The sequence below is a fragment of the Malus sylvestris genome, chromosome 17 (assembly GCF_916048215.2).
Source record: "Malus sylvestris chromosome 17, drMalSylv7.2, whole genome shotgun sequence".
Lineage (NCBI taxonomy): Eukaryota > Viridiplantae > Streptophyta > Magnoliopsida > Rosales > Rosaceae > Malus > Malus sylvestris.
In genome coordinates this window covers 32,321,482-32,339,728 of record NC_062276.1, presented here as the reverse complement: position 1 = coordinate 32,339,728, position 18,247 = coordinate 32,321,482, and the positions used below count along the sequence as shown (strand labels likewise).

Sequence of the window (18,247 nt, the reverse complement as noted above, 5' to 3'; positions counted from 1 at the left end):
GTGCGAGCAGTTATAAAGAAGTAGTAGGTCATGGGCAGCGACGATGCAGCTTCTTAGAATGAGTTGATTCAGGTGCTGAAGACGGCTATGGAGCGGCGCAGCTCTCCGTTTCTAGTTCGATATGCCACCATGGATGTCTGAATAGGGACGACATAGCTTGAATTTAATTTGCCACATCTGATTTTCTGTTTGTATGATGTTGATTGGAAGTGAGAAGGGAGACAAAGAGAAGGAATACTTGGATGAAGTTTTGCGATGCGAACAAAGAGGTTGAATTTTTGACCCGACTAAATTATACGAAGGTTTTGGGGAGTATAGCTTAGCAAGTTTGAGGGGTATTAAAATGGCGGGACCGGTTTAATTTATATGGTGTTTAATTAGTACATTACATATGAGCACCAAACAACTTCTACCATATTACTTATACTATCCAATGGGTTGAAAATTTAATAAAGAACATATAGTATAACCAACTTCACCTTCTGAATTACTAATTATTTATATTAAGAAAAAAAAACTTTCTAACAAATTAACATTACATCTCACATCATACTATCATACTATCATACATCTCACATCATATGGACTGATTTGTCCTCACATAAATTTGACGCAGTAAGGGGGTCGTGCTTGTAATCTAGACAAAATTTGATAAGTTATAGTTGACTATATGGTTGCCTTACAAATTTAAAGGGTGATAAGGGTAAGGTATACCTCTAATAAAACGAGTGGCAGAGAGGGTTTTCGATATATGTTTGCAACCATAAACCCTAATATGCAATTAACTCTAGCCGGAATATAAAGATTAACAAAAAGGAGAATGGAAGTCTTAAGCAATTAGGGTAAGTTCAAGTGGAGAGGCGGAAAAAGAGCATAATATTGAGTTAAGATTAGTATAAGTTCAAAGTTCGATTTCCCTTGATATAGCAGATGAGAAGAGGAATAGAAGTCTTAGGTTCCGCACATTTATGAAATTATCAAGTGTGACACAGCTAGGGAACACTCAAATGTGTTGGTTTTTTACCCTTAAAAGTGAGTAGGAACATTGAAAAAATGTATGTGTGTGTATGTATATATATAAGTGGAACATTGAAATTAAACTACCAAAATACTATATCGTCGTTATTACAAACTTATAGTAGTCGCGTGAACGAATTCACCGAAGAATTTCTTGCTTGATAGAGGTGATCTTGTCTGATAATGAACGGAATGCTAGTTATATGCTTAACGTCATTATTGTACCTGCAACAGCAATAAAGTGGAACATTGAAAAAATTTATGTATAGATGCAAGTGGAACGTTGATATAGTATGGTTGTAATCTTATGATATATTATAGTTAACCATATGTTGCCTTACAAATTTAAAGGGCGACAAGGGTAAGGTTAACCTCTCACAATTTGAAACACAAGTAGATTAACAATAATGGAGAATGAAAATCTTAAGCAATAGGGTTAGTCCAAGTAAAGAGATAAAGGAAGAGCGTGACAATGAGTCAAAATTAGTATACGTCAAAGTTCGATTTCCTTCAATGTGACGAAAGAAACGAGAGTGGAAGTTGTACAACACCATTTACGAAATCATCAAGTGTGATACAGGTAAGGGACACTAAAACGTAATTTTGAATCTCAAAAACCGAGTAGGAACTTGTCAATTATCTGTCCTTTCATGATAACTTAAGAACACCTCTTCGATCTCTTATTGATCTTTATTACTATATATGATTAAGACATTTATTAGATTAAAGAAAATCCTTAAAAATCTTGTCGCTAGCTTTTGAACAAAATAATCATCATAATGATCACCTAATTAATAGTTTAGAACATGAGAAATGTCTCATCAAATACTAACCAATTAACATGTGTTTAAAAGAGATTGTCAACGAACGCCTATGAACTAACTCAAATAATGTGAGTTAAACTCATAAATTTTTATAATTTACGTGTATCAGATGTTGACTAACCAAATACAGAGAAAGGGATGCTAAAATTAGACATTGCACGCTTAAATTCTGTCAATTATTATTCTTGAAAGGCCATTTCTATATATACTAGGAAGAATCGAAATGTTTTCTTAGTCAAGGAACGTGTGGTCACTCACTCATGGATTTGAATAATTTGATATAAAAAAAAAGAATCAATGAATGTGATTTTAGTATTTGAATCTCAATCGTTGATATCAAATTTAATGGTGAGGTAACCATGCATTCTTTAATCATATGGTAACTAAGAGAATGAGGCTTCATGAAACTGGAATTAACCTGGCTCCTCACTTGATGCGTAGGAGTTCCTCCTCAATTCATTTCGTGGCCAATTTACGGAATTTTGTGATTCATGATAACCATTCATATTATAAGCACTTTGTAAAGATTATCTCAGTAAAAAATAAATAAAATATGAGATAGTTAATCATCGAACTATATAAAATAAATAGATGGATGCTGTAAAAATATTAAGAACCGTCTATTTATTTGCCACAATTGGTTGACTAACAACCTTAGTTTTAATTGATTTTTTTTACAGAGATGATCTTTATAGAATGATTTACAATATGAATGGTTTTGACTATAAGAACGAAGTTCCCTTAATGAATTACAAAGTATCTCAAGGAAAATCTCCTCTTCAATCTTAAAAAGTCAAATCTTTTTTCCATGAAAATCATTTGTATGTGAATGAAGTTCCATAAGGAATCTGAGAGGAGTAGTCAGTTTATTAAGATTTGTTAAAACTCTACTGAGTTGAAATTTAATAAAGAACATATAGTATAACCAACTACCTTCTGACCTATTAATTATTTGAAGAAAAATAGCTTCTAACTAACATTACATCTCACAAGGTAGATAAATCACCAATCTTAAAATAAAAAATTATCAAATTAAAATAAATCAAATAAAATCAAAATTCAACAAAAGCGTATAAAAAGTTAAAAAGAAAAAACGTTCGAAAATACTTTTTGTAAAAATAAGAGTGGTCATGAAAACTACCGCGAATAGCATGACATTAAATGAATCCGTAATAAAAAGTTTTTTCTAAGTTTTTTATAGTGAGAATTAGTCACAACATTGTACGCTTACTTTATTTTCTTACATAAATTTATATTTATATAACAAGATTCATCATGGCTTGCACAATATTAGGTAAACGATTACGTTGACAATCCTTGAGTTTTAATGCATGTCATGATCCTTGACACGAAATCTAGCGGTTTTATAGATTTGTATAATTTTACAGTTCTTAATGAGAGTTTGATCTCTACTCATTGCTTAACGATCAATAATACTTTATTGTAATGTTTTTAGATCTATTTTGCAGGAACTCTTTGGGGGCCGAGTTATCCATAACATGTATTTATGATGTCCCTTTTTCAATGATTGAATTACTGCTGTTTAAAAAAAAAAAAAAACACATGTCATATGTTAAGCTAGTATATAAACTTTATATATCTTTTTTGAGGTGTAATAGTAACGCTAAAACAAGCCTTTGCAAGTGGTAATGAGTGATTTTTCTTTTCAAAGCTAATGTTAATGAGTAATTTTTCAGTATGGCGTACTCAAAACAATGCCACATAGTAGTATAATTATTACACTCACATAATAATACGTGTGTTATTTTTTTCATTAGTTAGTATTATTTTATAAATTTGACATACCGACTTGGTTGTTCAATACATAAAATGAAAACACTACATTTCACGTTTTTTCAGTGCTTAGCAACATCACTCAAAGATTGTTAGTATAGTTATTTAATAAAATAATGTATTTAATCAGTAATATAGTTACACTAAATAATAGTTAATACTAAGTAAATTATTATCAAACTCGCTACTTATAAATTTTAAACTTAAAAACTCCCATTTATTATGTACCACTGTAACATAATACAATTGATAAATAATAAAAAATTATAATCATTTTTTTTATAGATAAACTAAATTATAATAATTTGGTATTATTTATTTGTTGAACTGCAAGCACAAACAAAACAACCAATTGGGTCAACGTTATCACCTACACGGCTACAAGTTAGATAGGGACACGTGACCAACAACCAGACCAACGTAGATGACAAGTTCATAAACTGATGAGAGATGTGCTAATACGGTCTAGTATACTAAGTGCTAAAATATAATTAGTTTAATTTTTTTTAAGTGTCTAATTAATTGTATATTATATTTGTTGTATCGAACTGTGTTCTTAACACATTCAAAAATATGTCGATTGATGTACGGGGACGATCTACTTTGACAAATATGCCATTTTATTCTATTCAATTTTAACTTTAACTGAGAATTCCAATTTCCACCATTGACCACTGACCAAACGAAAGTAATGGGATGGCAAATTTCTGCAATTTTTCAAAGTCTTGAACTTGAGCCTCTTCTTCTGAAGCCAAAAATGTCAATTAAATCATACAACAAAGACAAACCACAAAGACCTAGACTTTGAACCTAGACTTTTACAGGTTGGATGTTCAAGAGGATTTGGCAAACCTACTCCCTCAACCCATATCATGAAAAAGCTTTTTAACCTATTTAGCCGTATTTATTTTTCCTTCCAATTAATACAATATCACTAGAAGAAAGAAGAAAATGCAATATTTGAAATGTATTTTTCAACATTAACTGCAAAAATAAAAACGAAATGACTTTCATTTTAAGAAAGTTTCTCATGGCGTACTTTAATATTTTTTAAACAAAGTATTTAAATTAAGCGTTGGGGAAATATATTGACAGCGAACTCGCTATTCAAGAGATTTGAATTTAAGAGTTTTGACTTACAAGTGAAAAAGTAGATCACTATATTGTAGTACTTAATGACATATCGTACTTAAAGTGTAGTGATTTTATTTTGTACACCGATTTTTTATTGATTTATTCAGTCGTAAAGCTGAAAGAAAACAAAAATAAGATGAAAAGAAGTGCAAAAATGAGTTTCAAAAATCAATTTCAAATTCATTAATGGGTGGACGGGCATATGATGGGGGCGGCATGGGTGAAATTATTTTTTGGGAGGGTTGACCCGACTTTTTCGTAGTATTTACGATGAGAGATTTGATTTTGGGACCTCTCGTAGTATTAAAAAACAGAATGACTTACATGGGGTACACGCATGTTGTCATGATGATGTTTTATGTCAGTAAAGTAAAGGGATGTGTAAATTTTTATTCAAATGTATCTTTTTTAATTGCATGAGACGCTATGTGATTTTATGCTTATGTCATGTAAGTTTTTCTTATTAAAAATATAAATATATCAATATTAAATTAAGTTAATTATTGTGTAACTCAGTTAAACCTCCTCCACACTTTAGTGTAGAACAATTCATTGTACTCAGAAAAAAGAAAAAAAAAAAGAGAAGCATTACAACGTGAATCCATCATGTTGTTGGATTTGTAGAGCCAATCAATAAGAGAGTGTCACATTTCTACGAGTTGCGTTGGATTGACCATAAAGTAAGGCAGTGTTTGTGTGATTTGTGAAAGTGTGGGGCAAGGGGAAGGAATATTTAAAGGGAGTCTTAACGAAATATTTTTGGTACTGTTCATTTTTAACTTAAGGATATTTTTACTCTAAAAAGTCATTCCGGATACTATTCACTTACAACATCTTTTTATCATTTTGATTAAAACTCAAAGTTTTCAAGTCATTTTCATTAGTTATCTTATAAACCCGTGACTTTATTAGTTTTCAAGCTCTTTTAGATTCATTTCTCGCTCCGTTTTTCTGTCTCATCGTATCTATCACTCCACAATCCAGGAAAAGAACTGTGAAACAATAATAGCTTATATTTAGCCAGTATACAAATTTCTCTCTCCTTGCTAAATCTAGCGAGCGAATGTTTACTATGTTAAGTACCGAGCCATCTAGCTAGCTTTATAGAATTGAAATTACGTGAATTTTCCGTTTATATGGCCACATAACCTCCTTTAACAAGGCTGTTGGAGATGCTCTAATCAACGAGGCTATATATCCAACACTTCGTAAAATCCCATTAGCTGTGTAGTTTCTTATAATTGAGGAGCGTCCGATTAATGAAACTATTATCCAACAGTGCGCACGTATGTGTTAGGTGTGTAGAATACTACCTACTACCTTAGCATAGAATCAATTAACAAATTAGACATTGACAATAATGATACTTTATTATATGTATTTTTTTTTTGAACAAGTTTATTATATGTATTTTGGACTTTCTCAGCCAGAGAAAGTCAGATACAAAAATACATAGCATAAATAAAATACATAATAAAATTTAGATGCACATAGTTTATAAATTATTTCTTTTTTGTGTTTTTTATTTTACTTTTTTTACATTTTTTTTTAGAGAAATACGATATTCGATATTCATTTCAAACAACACAAAACAAGTATAATTTGAGAACAAACTGAGGATAGTGTGCACAGTGGGCCTCAATAAAATCTTGTTGGAGCTTTCAACTCGGTTGAAGGAAAAAGAGTGTCCCGCACGACAAAAAAACCTATCCTCAAATGTCAATACATAAGCAAATTACAAAATATCCCTAAGCAAATCAGGGGGATCTTCTGCCCACAAACTTGTTAGCATTCAACCATTGCTATGCAGTGAGCGTCAATCGTGCGGCAAAGCATGTGACCATGACTTCCACATGCTGCGAAACCAGCCTGAACCATCAGCTGAAAATGTCTCCAACAAAATGGATTAGTTGGACGAAACAACCACTTACCTATGCCCGTAGAACTACTAACACAAGATCAAGGTAACTCGATGCAAATCGCCGTATATGAACATTGTGCAGACTCACTCCTAATGAAATCTAAGAAGACCTAGGAACCCTAGAGAGCAGTTTTCCTGGAAGACTAGGACTAAACTAAGAAAATTAAAATAAACTAAATTAAATAAAACTCGTCCGAAGCAAACAAAAGGAAAGAATCGAGAAGGAAACCACAATCCGGCACATCCATCCAGTGGGAATGCTGGCTTCCACACACTAAATACCACAAGAACAGCTGCCAGGAGCACAGTTAGTGCATCCACCGAAGCCATCGGGGAAGGTGACACCACCATGGAACCGAGTTGGCGAACAGGATCCAACCCACCTACAACATAGATCTAAAACCCACACCAAGAATACAAGCGCCAAATAAAAGAAAATCTTGAAAGGGCATGGCCCGGGTCAAGATATGGGGCATAGATCCATGGAGGAAAATGATGGGAGAGAAGCAAGGGAGGGGAGGTTGGTAAAGGCCGGGGAGGAAGGGTCGGGGTTGGGAAGAAACTCGAGTATGGCTGGGGTAAAGGATGGCTGTGATGGGGAAGAAAGGGGATAGAGAGGGAGGAAAAGCTAGGAAAGGAAGGGGAGAGGCTGCCACCGGCCCCCAGCCATAGCCAGAGACTCACGACTATGGGGTTGACGACTAGGGTTTTTCTTTTGGTAGAGAACGTTTTTCTTTTGGGCGATGAAATTTCATTTTTTTTTACAATTTTTATTTTATTTTGTGCAAGTTCGATTTATACTAATGTCTTTTTCTTTTAACAATTGATTATCTAATCTACTAACGCTATTGGCTACTAAGGTCTAGCAAATTTCTTACACAATCCGTTAGTCCGTCATGAAATACTACAAAAATAACAAGTTCCAACTCAATTCATTAACGAGTCAGATCGTTATCGGGTCGTCCCTTAAGAACCTAATAAGACACTAAATGACAATGCCCATTAACAAATCGCATCGTTATCGAGTCATTTGCTAAGAACTAATTAAGATAATGAGTTTGACACGATACGATCTGTTACGATAACGAACATGACACAAAAATAACATGAACAAGACAAACGTGATCCATATGCCAGTTCTACGATCACTAACTACTTTCCTTCACCCTTTCTATAAGATGTTTTAATCAAAGAAAAGAAACTTGTTTTTTCTATCTTTAATTAAGAATTTAAAGAAAGTGTGGTGGGGCAAGGGAAAGGAGTTTAAACCTATATGACCTTATGCGATGAAAAAGGTGATTTTGTGAACGTGTGGGGCAAAGGGGTAAGGAAGATGTTGAACCTGTGACCTTATGAGTTGAAACATAAAAAGCCCTAATTAACCAAGACTTTTTTAGATTCACCTTTCCATCTCTCTGTTTTATCCTATCTACCACTCCACAATTTAGGCAGAGAACAGCGTCATGATAATAGTTATATTTAGTTAGACTACAAATTTCTCTCTCCTCCTTGCCAAATCTAGCGAGCGAATGTTCACAATGTTGAAGTAGCAAGCCATATAGCTAACTTGCTAGAATTCAGACTTTGTGAATTTTTTGTTAACATGACCACATAGCCTCATTTAACAAGGCTGTTGGAGATGCTCTAATCAACAAGACTACATATCCATTGCTTTGTAAAATACCTTTAGCTGTGTGGTTTTCTTATAATTGAGAAGTGCGCACTTATGTGTTAGGTGTGTCGAATGCTACCTACTACCTTAGTATGTAATCAATTAACAAATTAGACATTGACAATAATATACCTTATTATATGTATTTTGGGCTCCCTCAGCAAGACGAAGTCAGGTTACAAAAACATATAGTATAATAAAAATAAAAAACATATGTGCATCCAAATTTTATTTTATTGTATTTTATTTTTTACAATTGTTTTCACCTTGGTGCACGTTTGATTTATACCGATTTTCTTTTCTTTTAACACTTGATTATCTAACTTACTAAGCTATCGGCTACTTAGGCCTAGCAATTTTTTTGCACGACATGTTAGCCTGTCTTGAAGTAACACAAAAATAACAAGTTTCAGGTAACCCATTACCGAGTTGAGTCGTTATCAGGTCACTCGTTAATAACCTGATAATAACGGGTATTCCATGAAAACGACACAAATAAGACCTCTTTGTCAGGTCTAAACATTAAGCATGACAATTTCTTGCATGATCAGTTAACTCGACACGAACCGATAGGCCCCATTAACGAATCAAGTCACCTACTAAAACCCATTAAGACAATAAGTTTGACACGACACGACCCATTGCTATAATAATTATGACACGACACACAAACACAACAAAATACAACCTGTTTGCCAGTTCTACGACCACTCAAAACCTTCCTTCATCCTTTCTAATAGATATTTTAATCAAATAAAATAAACTTGTTTATCTATATTTAATGGGAAATGTTGGGTAGATAAAATTTGTAGGCTAAATTTAGAAACTAAACCACTTAGTATTATGGTCTAGTGATATTTCTCTTCACTTGTAAGTGAGAGATCTTAGGTTCGATTTTAACCATAGGTGAATTTGAACCACATTATTGCTAGCCCAATGTGCGGGTAAGCTTATTCCCTCTTCCTAAGTATAAATAATATCCGTTTGTTTAAAAAAAATAAAAATGGAAGCTAAATAACATGGAAATCGATGATTGGTTTATTATTTAACGTTAATAAACATGCTCATTTCTATTGACGACATATCATTTAGTTTATAAATTTTATCACTAGCATTACACATATTTAATTAAGAATTTAAAGAAAAAAAGAAAGGAAGGAAATAAAGTTTCTTCCAGAAAAAGCCAAGCAGGCGCGTGAATTAATTAAGAAAATCTTATCATGAATCACAAAGTCATTAAGCATAAGGATCTGATTGGGAGCTCCAATGTGGACGTGGGCCCCAGGCCCTGACTGTGAACCCAATTTGCGTCATGAGCCACTTGCAATATCAACGACACGTGTCGGTGGCATTGCTGCTCTCTCGTCCTTTGCCGTACAAAAATCAATTTACATAAAAAAGTTATAACAAAACATTTCCGGTACTGTTCATTTTTAATAAAAAAATCACATTTTTACCTTTAACTGGCACAATTCATTATACCTTTAAAAATAAATTTTCGTAAAAAAAATTTTTTTTTTGAATTTTTCATTAGTTTTAAAGTGAATAGTACAAAGTTGTTGATATTTATTCTTCACATGTCATATTTTACCAAGGAATAAAATAAAGAAAAATTAATGAAAAGGACTTGAAAACTTTGAGTTTTAATGATAAAGACAAAATAAAGAGTAAAGTGAATAGTACAAATATTGACTTTTCGTTAAAGTTCCCATAAAATAAAGGAAAACTAATGAAAATTGTTCAAAAACTTTGAGTTTTAACGATAAGGACAAAATAAAGGGTAAAATGAATAGTACCATAATTAACTTTTTAGTGTAAAAATATGATTTTTCGTTAAAATAAACAGTACCAGAAGCTTTTCACTAAAGTTTCCATGAAACAAAATAATACGCAATTCTATCACTTTTAGAGTTTTAGACACAACCGCTACTACTTAGGCTTTTCTATCGGCTAATCAATCGAGAAAGAGGTGCCATTTCTTTTATAGTTCAATATGAGTGGCCACCACCACAAATTTTGCTTTCTTGCCTAATTATTGGCTTTATCTTCCATTTATCTTCTTCTTTTGCACGGGAGAGACTACCATTCTTTGAAACTTTATTTACTTGTTTTTAGTGTTAAAATTGATTTGCTCCACCATGATCGCCGCCACTACCATCACCATCACTTCCTTAACCATCACATTTCCATGCACATCATCCCAACTCCACCATTGTAGCTGTTGCCATGAACCGGCCACCACCATTGTCGTTGTCATTACCATGATCTTCGTTTGACCATGACCACATCAATTTGCTATTATCATTCCTCTTCCACCATCACCTCCACGTCCGCCACTGTGTCACTACTATAAACTCTATTACTACCACATTCCCATGGCCATCACAACCACTCTCATTGACATAAGGCCGCCACCACCCACCGTCACCACTACCTCTACTGCCACTACTAGCACATTTGCTAATTCAATATCTCATTATCTATTCTTCTATTCTATTAAGAGCACCCTCCTTCTCAAATTTTTTCCACTTTTTTTTTCAAATTTGCCCTCACTTTTGATACACATAAGGAGGGCAAAATAGTAATTTTATATCTTTTGAGAAAATGACAATCATATCCTCATTTTTTTTCCTATTCTACCATCACTTTTGATACACAATATTTACATAAAGAGAGCAAAATGATAATTATGTAATATTAAGAAAAATATGCCCTTATTAAGAGATCTCATCATCATTGTCTCATACTTTTTAAAAAAAAATTAAAAACTAATCACACTCCTTAATAAAAACAAAAAAGAAAATGAAATTGTTCACACACAAAGTGTGTGCTCATCTTCTAGTATATATTAATAACTCTAGATACACATACACATTTTTTTATATATTATTTGAGATACACATTGAATTATGTATTTAGATTTGATTGTACTTTAAATTAGCTAAAAACAAAGAAGAAAATTCACAAATTATAGAAAAACATATTTCATCATTTTAGAATTTCTTATTAATCTTAAATTTTGTCATCTACATCCACGGTTAGAGTTTATTTTTCGGTTATGACAGCCTCAAATTTTTTTATTCAACTTTTTTCTCAATTATTATGATACAACTATCCATTACACTACGAGTGAAAGGAATCAATTGGTTTTTCGTAATACGTTTTTTCCAAAACAAATATTTTTCTCTCCTTTATATTCTCACAAGGAAAAATAAAATAAAAAATAGGTATTGTATTACAAATACAAACAAATTAGGTTTTCCAAAAGGATCAGGCAAATCATTTTCCCCTCCAATAAGACCGAAAGAAGAGTTACCAGGTGAACCATTTGTCCATATATCTCGAACGACGTGGGCCCCTCTGATTTGATTATCCTCACTCACCAACTTTATCAGAATCATAATTTCCTCTGAAACGGCAAAATAGCAAAATTATTATTATTTTTCCGCTTTTTATAATTTTAAATTTTAATTTTAATTTTTGATAATTTAAGATTTCTTATACGTTCACAGCACCAGGAGACTGTACTATAAAAGAAGCACACCCACCCCCTCCCGTTTACGTCTCTCTGTATACAGTCATTCACTGAGAGGATAAAGAGAGAGGGGTGAGAGAAAGTCTTCGTTTCCAAGTCTCTGTGTTTCTCCGGAACTATGTCGCTGCTCACAGATCTCATCAACCTTGATCTCTCAGGCTCTACTAAGAAGATCATCGCAGAGTACATATGGTCAGCCCCTCATCCTCTTACTTTCCTAATCCTCTGGTTTTCCAGACCTGGAACATGGTGATGGTATACGTATCTGTGCGTATTTGTACGTATTTTGATACGTACGCAAATGGGTTTTCTTGTTTTGGTGATTAGGTTAATGGGTTGGCTTTGCTTTTGTGTTTTGATCTTGTGATCGACCGCTTGGGGCTGGTCAAATGTTTATAAAAGTATTTGTCTTTCCTTTTTTTTGTGTGTTCTTTAATTTTGTGCTGTTGACCATTTCCAGTAATGGATTCTTTGAAATCCGATGGGGTTCGTTTACTTTGCTTTTTCTTTTAAATTTCTTGTTTTCTACTTGGGATAAATTGTTTTTTTTTTCTTGTTTGCTTTGGTCTTGTTTAATTCGGTTGCCGAAATTCCAAGGTTTATACTTTTGCTAAAATTGACCGACTGTTAGTTCATATATATGTATATATATGTGTATATATACATCTACAATCCCTTAAGGTAATTCCAAAAAAATGGGGATTAGTTGTGTTTTAACGAGCCGAGCCGTTATTTTGTTGTCTTAAGATTCGTAGATCAGGTATATCTTTTCTGTCGGTATCACTGTCCTTCTATTTTGGTGATGGATCTTTGCTTGATGATTGGTATTTTCTTTTCTGTTAATCACAACTTAATCATGTTACTAGTTGGGATTTATCTACTTTGATTACTTTGCTTAATGGTTTTTAATGATATTTTAAAATCTAATTCCAATGTTATAACTCTGATCTACTGGAACAGGATTGGTGGATCTGGAATGGATATCAGAAGCAAAGCAAGGGTAATTAATTTTCTCCTTCTCTTTGATCTTGTTATCTTGATACTCGTTTGGGAAGTACTTTTAAAATGACTGAAAGCGAGGTGAAAATATATTTGTAACCAATCTTTAGTAAAAACGCAATTGAGCACCAGGTACTCCAAGTACTTTTGGAACCCAGGTACTCCAAGTACTTTTGGAACCCAGACACTTACTTTTGGAACCCAAAACCGTTTTCTGTAAAGCGCTTTCAGTTATTTTAAAAGCAGTCCCAAACGAGTCCTTGATTGGTTAATTGTTATCTTGGTTTGTTAATAATTAATTTGTTGAAATAATAATGATAATAATAATATATGTTTTTGTGTGAATGAAGACTCTGCCAGGACCAGTGAGTGATCCATCAAAGCTCCCCAAGTGGAATTATGATGGTTCCAGCACAGGTCAAGCTCCTGGAGAAGATAGTGAAGTTATCTTATAGTAAGCTCTTTTTATAATTTTCTTACCATTTTTCTCTTTAACGGTTTTATGTTTTATTGTTTAATCACGGTTATCAGTTTTGATATGTGTTCTTTTTAATGAAATGAAACAGCCCTCAAGCCATTTTCAAGGATCCATTCAGGAGAGGCAACAACATTTTGGTGAGTTATCGATGATCTCGTATCTTAGTTTTTTCCCCTTTCATTTCTGTTGAGATATGGCATGCTGTGAGCTATTAATTATTGCCTTTCCTTAAAAAGTAACAATGTTACTCAATGATGTTCGACTTAGGTGATATGCGATACCTACACACCTGGTGGAGAACCGATTCCAACCAACAAGAGGGCTGCTGCTGCAAAGATTTTCAGCCATCCTGATGTTGTTGCTGAAGTACCCTGGTATGGAATTGAACAGGAGTACACCTTGTTGCAGAAAGATGTCCAATGGCCCCTTGGGTGGCCCGTTGGTGGCTATCCAGGCCCTCAGGTTATTGAACGCGCTATATTTTCTGATGATTTAGATTCATTCTGTCATATTTTATGCTCATATGAGTTTACGTAATGCTTACATGTTGCCTGACTTTGTCATCGCTAACTTTTAAGGATTCTCCGGACATATATACTTATGTGATGGTAGTTCTACTTTGTTTACACAAACATAACCTGATTATGTTGTGTATTGCTTAACAGGGCCCATACTATTGTGCTGCTGGAGCAGACAAGGCCTTCGGACGAGACATTGTTGACTCGCACTACAAGGCCTGTCTCTATGCAGGCATTAACATTAGTGGAATAAACGGTGAAGTGATGCCTGGCCAGGTAAAAGAATCAAACATATATTTTCTTGACCTTTCTTCTATGTCCTTTTTCTTCTTCTGCCCAAATGTTAAAAGTATTTCTGAATATAATCATATAATGCAGTGGGAGTTTCAAGTTGGCCCTTCTGTCGGCATATCAGCTGGAGATGAACTGTGGGCTGCTCGTTATATTTTGGAGGTAACTTAGCATACTTGTTGTATAATAAATTGCTGGTATTACTCTACGGTGTTGGTCAATGAAGTTTTGTTTCAATGCTGACAGAGGATCACTGAGATTGCTGGGGTGGTTCTGTCTTTTGATCCCAAGCCAATCCAGGGTGATTGGAACGGGGCTGGTGCTCACACAAACTACAGGTATAATGCCACTGATTAGTTGTAAAGGATTTGTGTCTGTTGATCAAACTATGTCACGGTTAGCATTGTTTTCCTATTCGATGACGTTTGTAATGTGGTATGGTTCCAGCACTAAGTCCATGAGAGAAGATGGAGGCTATGAAGTTATCAAGAAGGCAATTGACAAGTTGGGACTCAGGCACAAGGAGCACATTGCTGCCTATGGAGAAGGCAATGAACGCCGTTTGACAGGAAGGCATGAAACTGCCGATATCAACACATTTAAATGGGGTGTTGCCAACCGCGGTGCTTCTATCCGTGTTGGTAGAGAGACAGAACAAGCTGGCAAGGGCTATTTCGAGGACAGGAGGCCTGCGTCGAACATGGATCCATATGTTGTCACTTCTATGATTGCAGAAACCACCATTCTGTTGAAGCCATGAGCACACACCGCTGCACCTACACCCGTGCAGTTCCAAGTCCCGTCTTTCATTGACGCTGGAAATGTGTTTTGCCAGGTCCGTTTAAAAGATCCTTGTGTGTCCTTAGCTACAAACTAGAATTAGCTTTGTCCTTTAAATTGTATTGCGTTGCTATTTTCCCTATTAAAAGTGCCAAGATGTGGTTAATTGCTCCAATTCCTCATCATTCTGCCCATTGTGTTGAATAAGTGTCATCTATGAACCGTATTTTTCAAAGGGCTGGTTGGTTTTAATGTCATTTTACATGTAATTCTTGACAAATGCAAGCCTCATCTTTTATTCTGTTCTTGTATTATTATTATTTTTTTTTTGGAAAACTGGTCATTATATTCCAGGGCGCAAGGCCAAACAAACATACAAAGAGGTCCACAAACTACTTAAGTACAAAACAAAACATTGGACCTGAACAGTACATACAAAAGAGCCCAAAACAAATTTTGGCCCCTCCGATACCGGCAATGTCGAAAACCACCAACGCAAGCCGTCCAGCACGTCGACCAACCAAAACCCCAGGCGTGAAGAAAACCAGTGCTCCAACACCGCAGAGCATCCACGCCAGCACAAACCAATGCCCCGAACCGGTAGCAAGCAGCCAAATTCACAACCAGTCAAAGAAAGAAGCCGGTGGAAAATCCACCGACAACAGTGCCAATAAAGGCAGGCAAACAGAAGGTGGTGGTGTGTACACCTGAGTAAAAACTCTACACACCTTCCGAAGAAAACACAACCGAGTGCTGTGAAGAGAAATCAAGTATTCAACTATGCGACTTGGCGGAAAGGTGTTGAGCCCTTACATAATGGCGTGGGTTCAAATCCCGTTAATGACTAATTTAACATCTAATATAACAAAATCTATCGTTTGACAAAAAAAAAAAAAAACACTATGCGGCTTGGTGCCCTAATAGAGTAAGGGTATTTTGGAAAAGGGAAATGGTAACTGCACTTTCCTTGTTTAATCTTGTATGCTATTTCCATCGCGAAATTAATCTATCGAGTAATGTTTCAAGGATGTTTAGTTAGTGTCATTTGACATGTCTCACTAGAATTTTGGAATAGCTATCTTGACACAAACACAAAGATAAAGTCACAAACATTATTCACCCTCACAAATTGCCACCCTTAAATGTCAATCTTGTACGTTAAATGGAAACTTCATACACATATTTTTCCCAAACTTCTTACAAACTAAAGCGGTGATGGAACTTTACACTTACGTTCATTTATTTTCTCAAAACTTAAAAAGAGCGCAATTTCTTCTTCGCCCTGGAGGTTTATATATCTGAACAGTTTATCCCTTTTCCGGCCGCCGATGACGAACCACGAAAGCTTGTGTGTTTACAACATCTTCACTTCTGCCACATATCGCCACATGCCTATGCCAAAATCCTCCTCTAACGTTCTGGTTCCTTTTCTTCCTCCCGTTCGTGTTACCATCCATGAGCGGCACACATTCTTGTTGACGAACTTCTTCGGGGACTTGTAGCTTCAGTGGTAAAGAGCGTTTATCTCTGTATTCAAGATCAGAGTCCGAACCTCTCCCGCCCTCTTTCATGTTCTTTATACCAAGAACGTGTCCAACTAGAAAACCCTTATGAAGTTTGCTTCTGTCCCCACTAAATTCTATAAGTTGATCCAATTTCCGAGATATACTTTCAATTTCATATGTATCAAGGAGTGATTTATTAGATGCAGTAACACTTTCTTTACTGCTAATGTTGGCTATATTTTCCATAGCTTCTAGCTTGTACCTGGACGGTTTATAAGCAGCGTGACAAGCCCTTCTTAAATCGAATTCCGGCATGATCGACTCGCCGTCGGAAACCGAAACGTGCTCGAACCATGCCCATGCAGCTGCCTTTACTACTGCCGATTCATCGATGTCGTTAAAGCTTCCCCTCGGCTTTCTTCTCTGCATGATCGAATTTATAATACTGAGTTCTTATAACTTTATGGAGTTGATTAAAATAGTTGGGGAAGATAAGGATGTTCAAATAAGCTAATAGCATAGAAAATTAATGGGTTTTGGAACTTGTCTCCATCATTTCACCTCACCCATCCACTTCAACTTTTTTTTTTTTTCACCTCTCCCCACTCTTCTCTCTCCTTTCACCTCACTCCATAAACATTTTATTTTTATTTTATTATTTATTTATTTGACTATTCTTTCAATTGTTTTAGAACAAATTAAGTAATAATATTACAAAATCAAAAATAAAGAAAAATTTCATTATTTAGTTTTATGAACATTGATACTGTGACTATTTCTTAAACAAAACATTGACTACTTATTAAACTGAACACTATTTCTTAAATTGAACATTGACTACTTCTTAAACCGAACACTATTTTTCAAACTGAACATTGACTACTTCTTAAACTGAACAATATTTCTTAAACTAAACACTAACTATATCTTAAACGGAACACTAATACTATCATTACTTTTTGAACTAAACACTGACTATTTCGTAAACTGAACACTGACTATTTCGTAAACTGAACACTGACTATTTCTTAAACTGAACACTAGTATTATTACTATTTCGTAAACTAAACACTGACTATTTCTTAAACCGAACACAATAGACTGTATATTAAACCAAGTAATAGTACTATCACTATTTTGTAAACTAAGCACTGACTATTTTTCAAACCAAACACTAGTATTATCACTATTTCGTAAACTAGTAATATCACTATTTCGTAAACTAAGCACTGAATATTTCTTAAACAAAAAACTAACTATTTCGTAAACTAAACACTGACTATTTCTTAAAATCGAACCCTAGCACTATCATTATTTTTAAACTATTTCCTTACAAATTACTGTCATGTATTGATGTTAGCAATATTTTTTTTTATCTCAAATTTCTCTCTCTTTTTAAATTTTTTTGGAGTTTGTTGATATCAGTTTGAAAGGATTTGGTTGGCTCTACCCCACAATCTCTTCCTTATACACACACTCTCTCTCTCTCTTTGAACCTTTTCCTTCTAGATGAAATATTTAAAAAGTAATTTGGGTGTTGCTTTTGCACCGTTGATTTTCTGTTAAAAATTACTACTTTTCTTTTCTTTCTTTCTGTATGTAAACAGATTTCTCTCTCTCTCTAAAAGAAAAAAAAAGCCATTGAAGTTTCACTCTCACATTTTCCTTCCCAATGAAATGTTTTAAAAATAATTTATTTCATCCATCCATTCCATCTCATCATTCATTGTACTACTCCCACTACTTATTTTGCACTGCACGTTAGTCTTCTTATCAGTT

At 34.3% G+C, this 18,247-nt stretch overlaps 2 protein-coding genes across 2 annotated transcripts; one reads left to right on the top strand and one right to left on the bottom strand.

Annotated features, from left to right (window-relative positions):
• Window positions 1–11,913: 11,913 nt before the first annotated feature.
• LOC126610341 (glutamine synthetase cytosolic isozyme) lies at window positions 11,914–15,264 on the top strand. Its single transcript, XM_050278390.1, has 9 exons — window positions 11,914–12,089; window positions 12,858–12,897; window positions 13,247–13,350; window positions 13,463–13,511; window positions 13,642–13,836; window positions 14,040–14,168; window positions 14,271–14,345; window positions 14,430–14,521; window positions 14,631–15,264. The coding sequence occupies exons 1-9, from the start codon at window positions 12,016–12,018 to the stop codon at window positions 14,941–14,943; spliced, it is 1,071 nt and encodes a 356-aa protein (XP_050134347.1). The 5' UTR covers window positions 11,914–12,015; the 3' UTR covers window positions 14,944–15,264.
• Window positions 15,265–16,075: 811 nt separating this feature from the next.
• On the bottom strand, window positions 16,076–16,980 carry LOC126610342 (uncharacterized). Its single transcript, XM_050278391.1, has one exon. It carries the CDS (start codon window positions 16,895–16,897, stop codon window positions 16,271–16,273), a length of 627 nt encoding a protein of 208 aa, XP_050134348.1. The 5' UTR covers window positions 16,898–16,980; the 3' UTR covers window positions 16,076–16,270.
• Window positions 16,981–18,247: the final 1,267 nt, after the last annotated feature.

What these genes read in the sequence shown, in the direction of transcription:
- LOC126610341 (XM_050278390.1), top strand. Translation starts at nt 12,016, where the DNA reads ATGTCGCTGCTCACAGATCTCATCAACCTTGATCTCTCAGGCTCTACT. An exon ending in GTGGCTATCCAGGCCCTCAG is followed by an intron (nt 13,837 to 14,039) that starts GTTATTGAACGC and finishes ATTGCTTAACAG; the next exon opens with GGCCCATACTATTGTGCTGC. An exon ending in GTGAAGTGATGCCTGGCCAG is followed by an intron (nt 14,169 to 14,270) that starts GTAAAAGAATCA and finishes CATATAATGCAG; the next exon opens with TGGGAGTTTCAAGTTGGCCC.
- LOC126610342 (XM_050278391.1), bottom strand. Translation starts at nt 16,897, where the DNA reads ATGCAGAGAAGAAAGCCGAGGGGAAGCTTTAACGACATCGATGAATCG.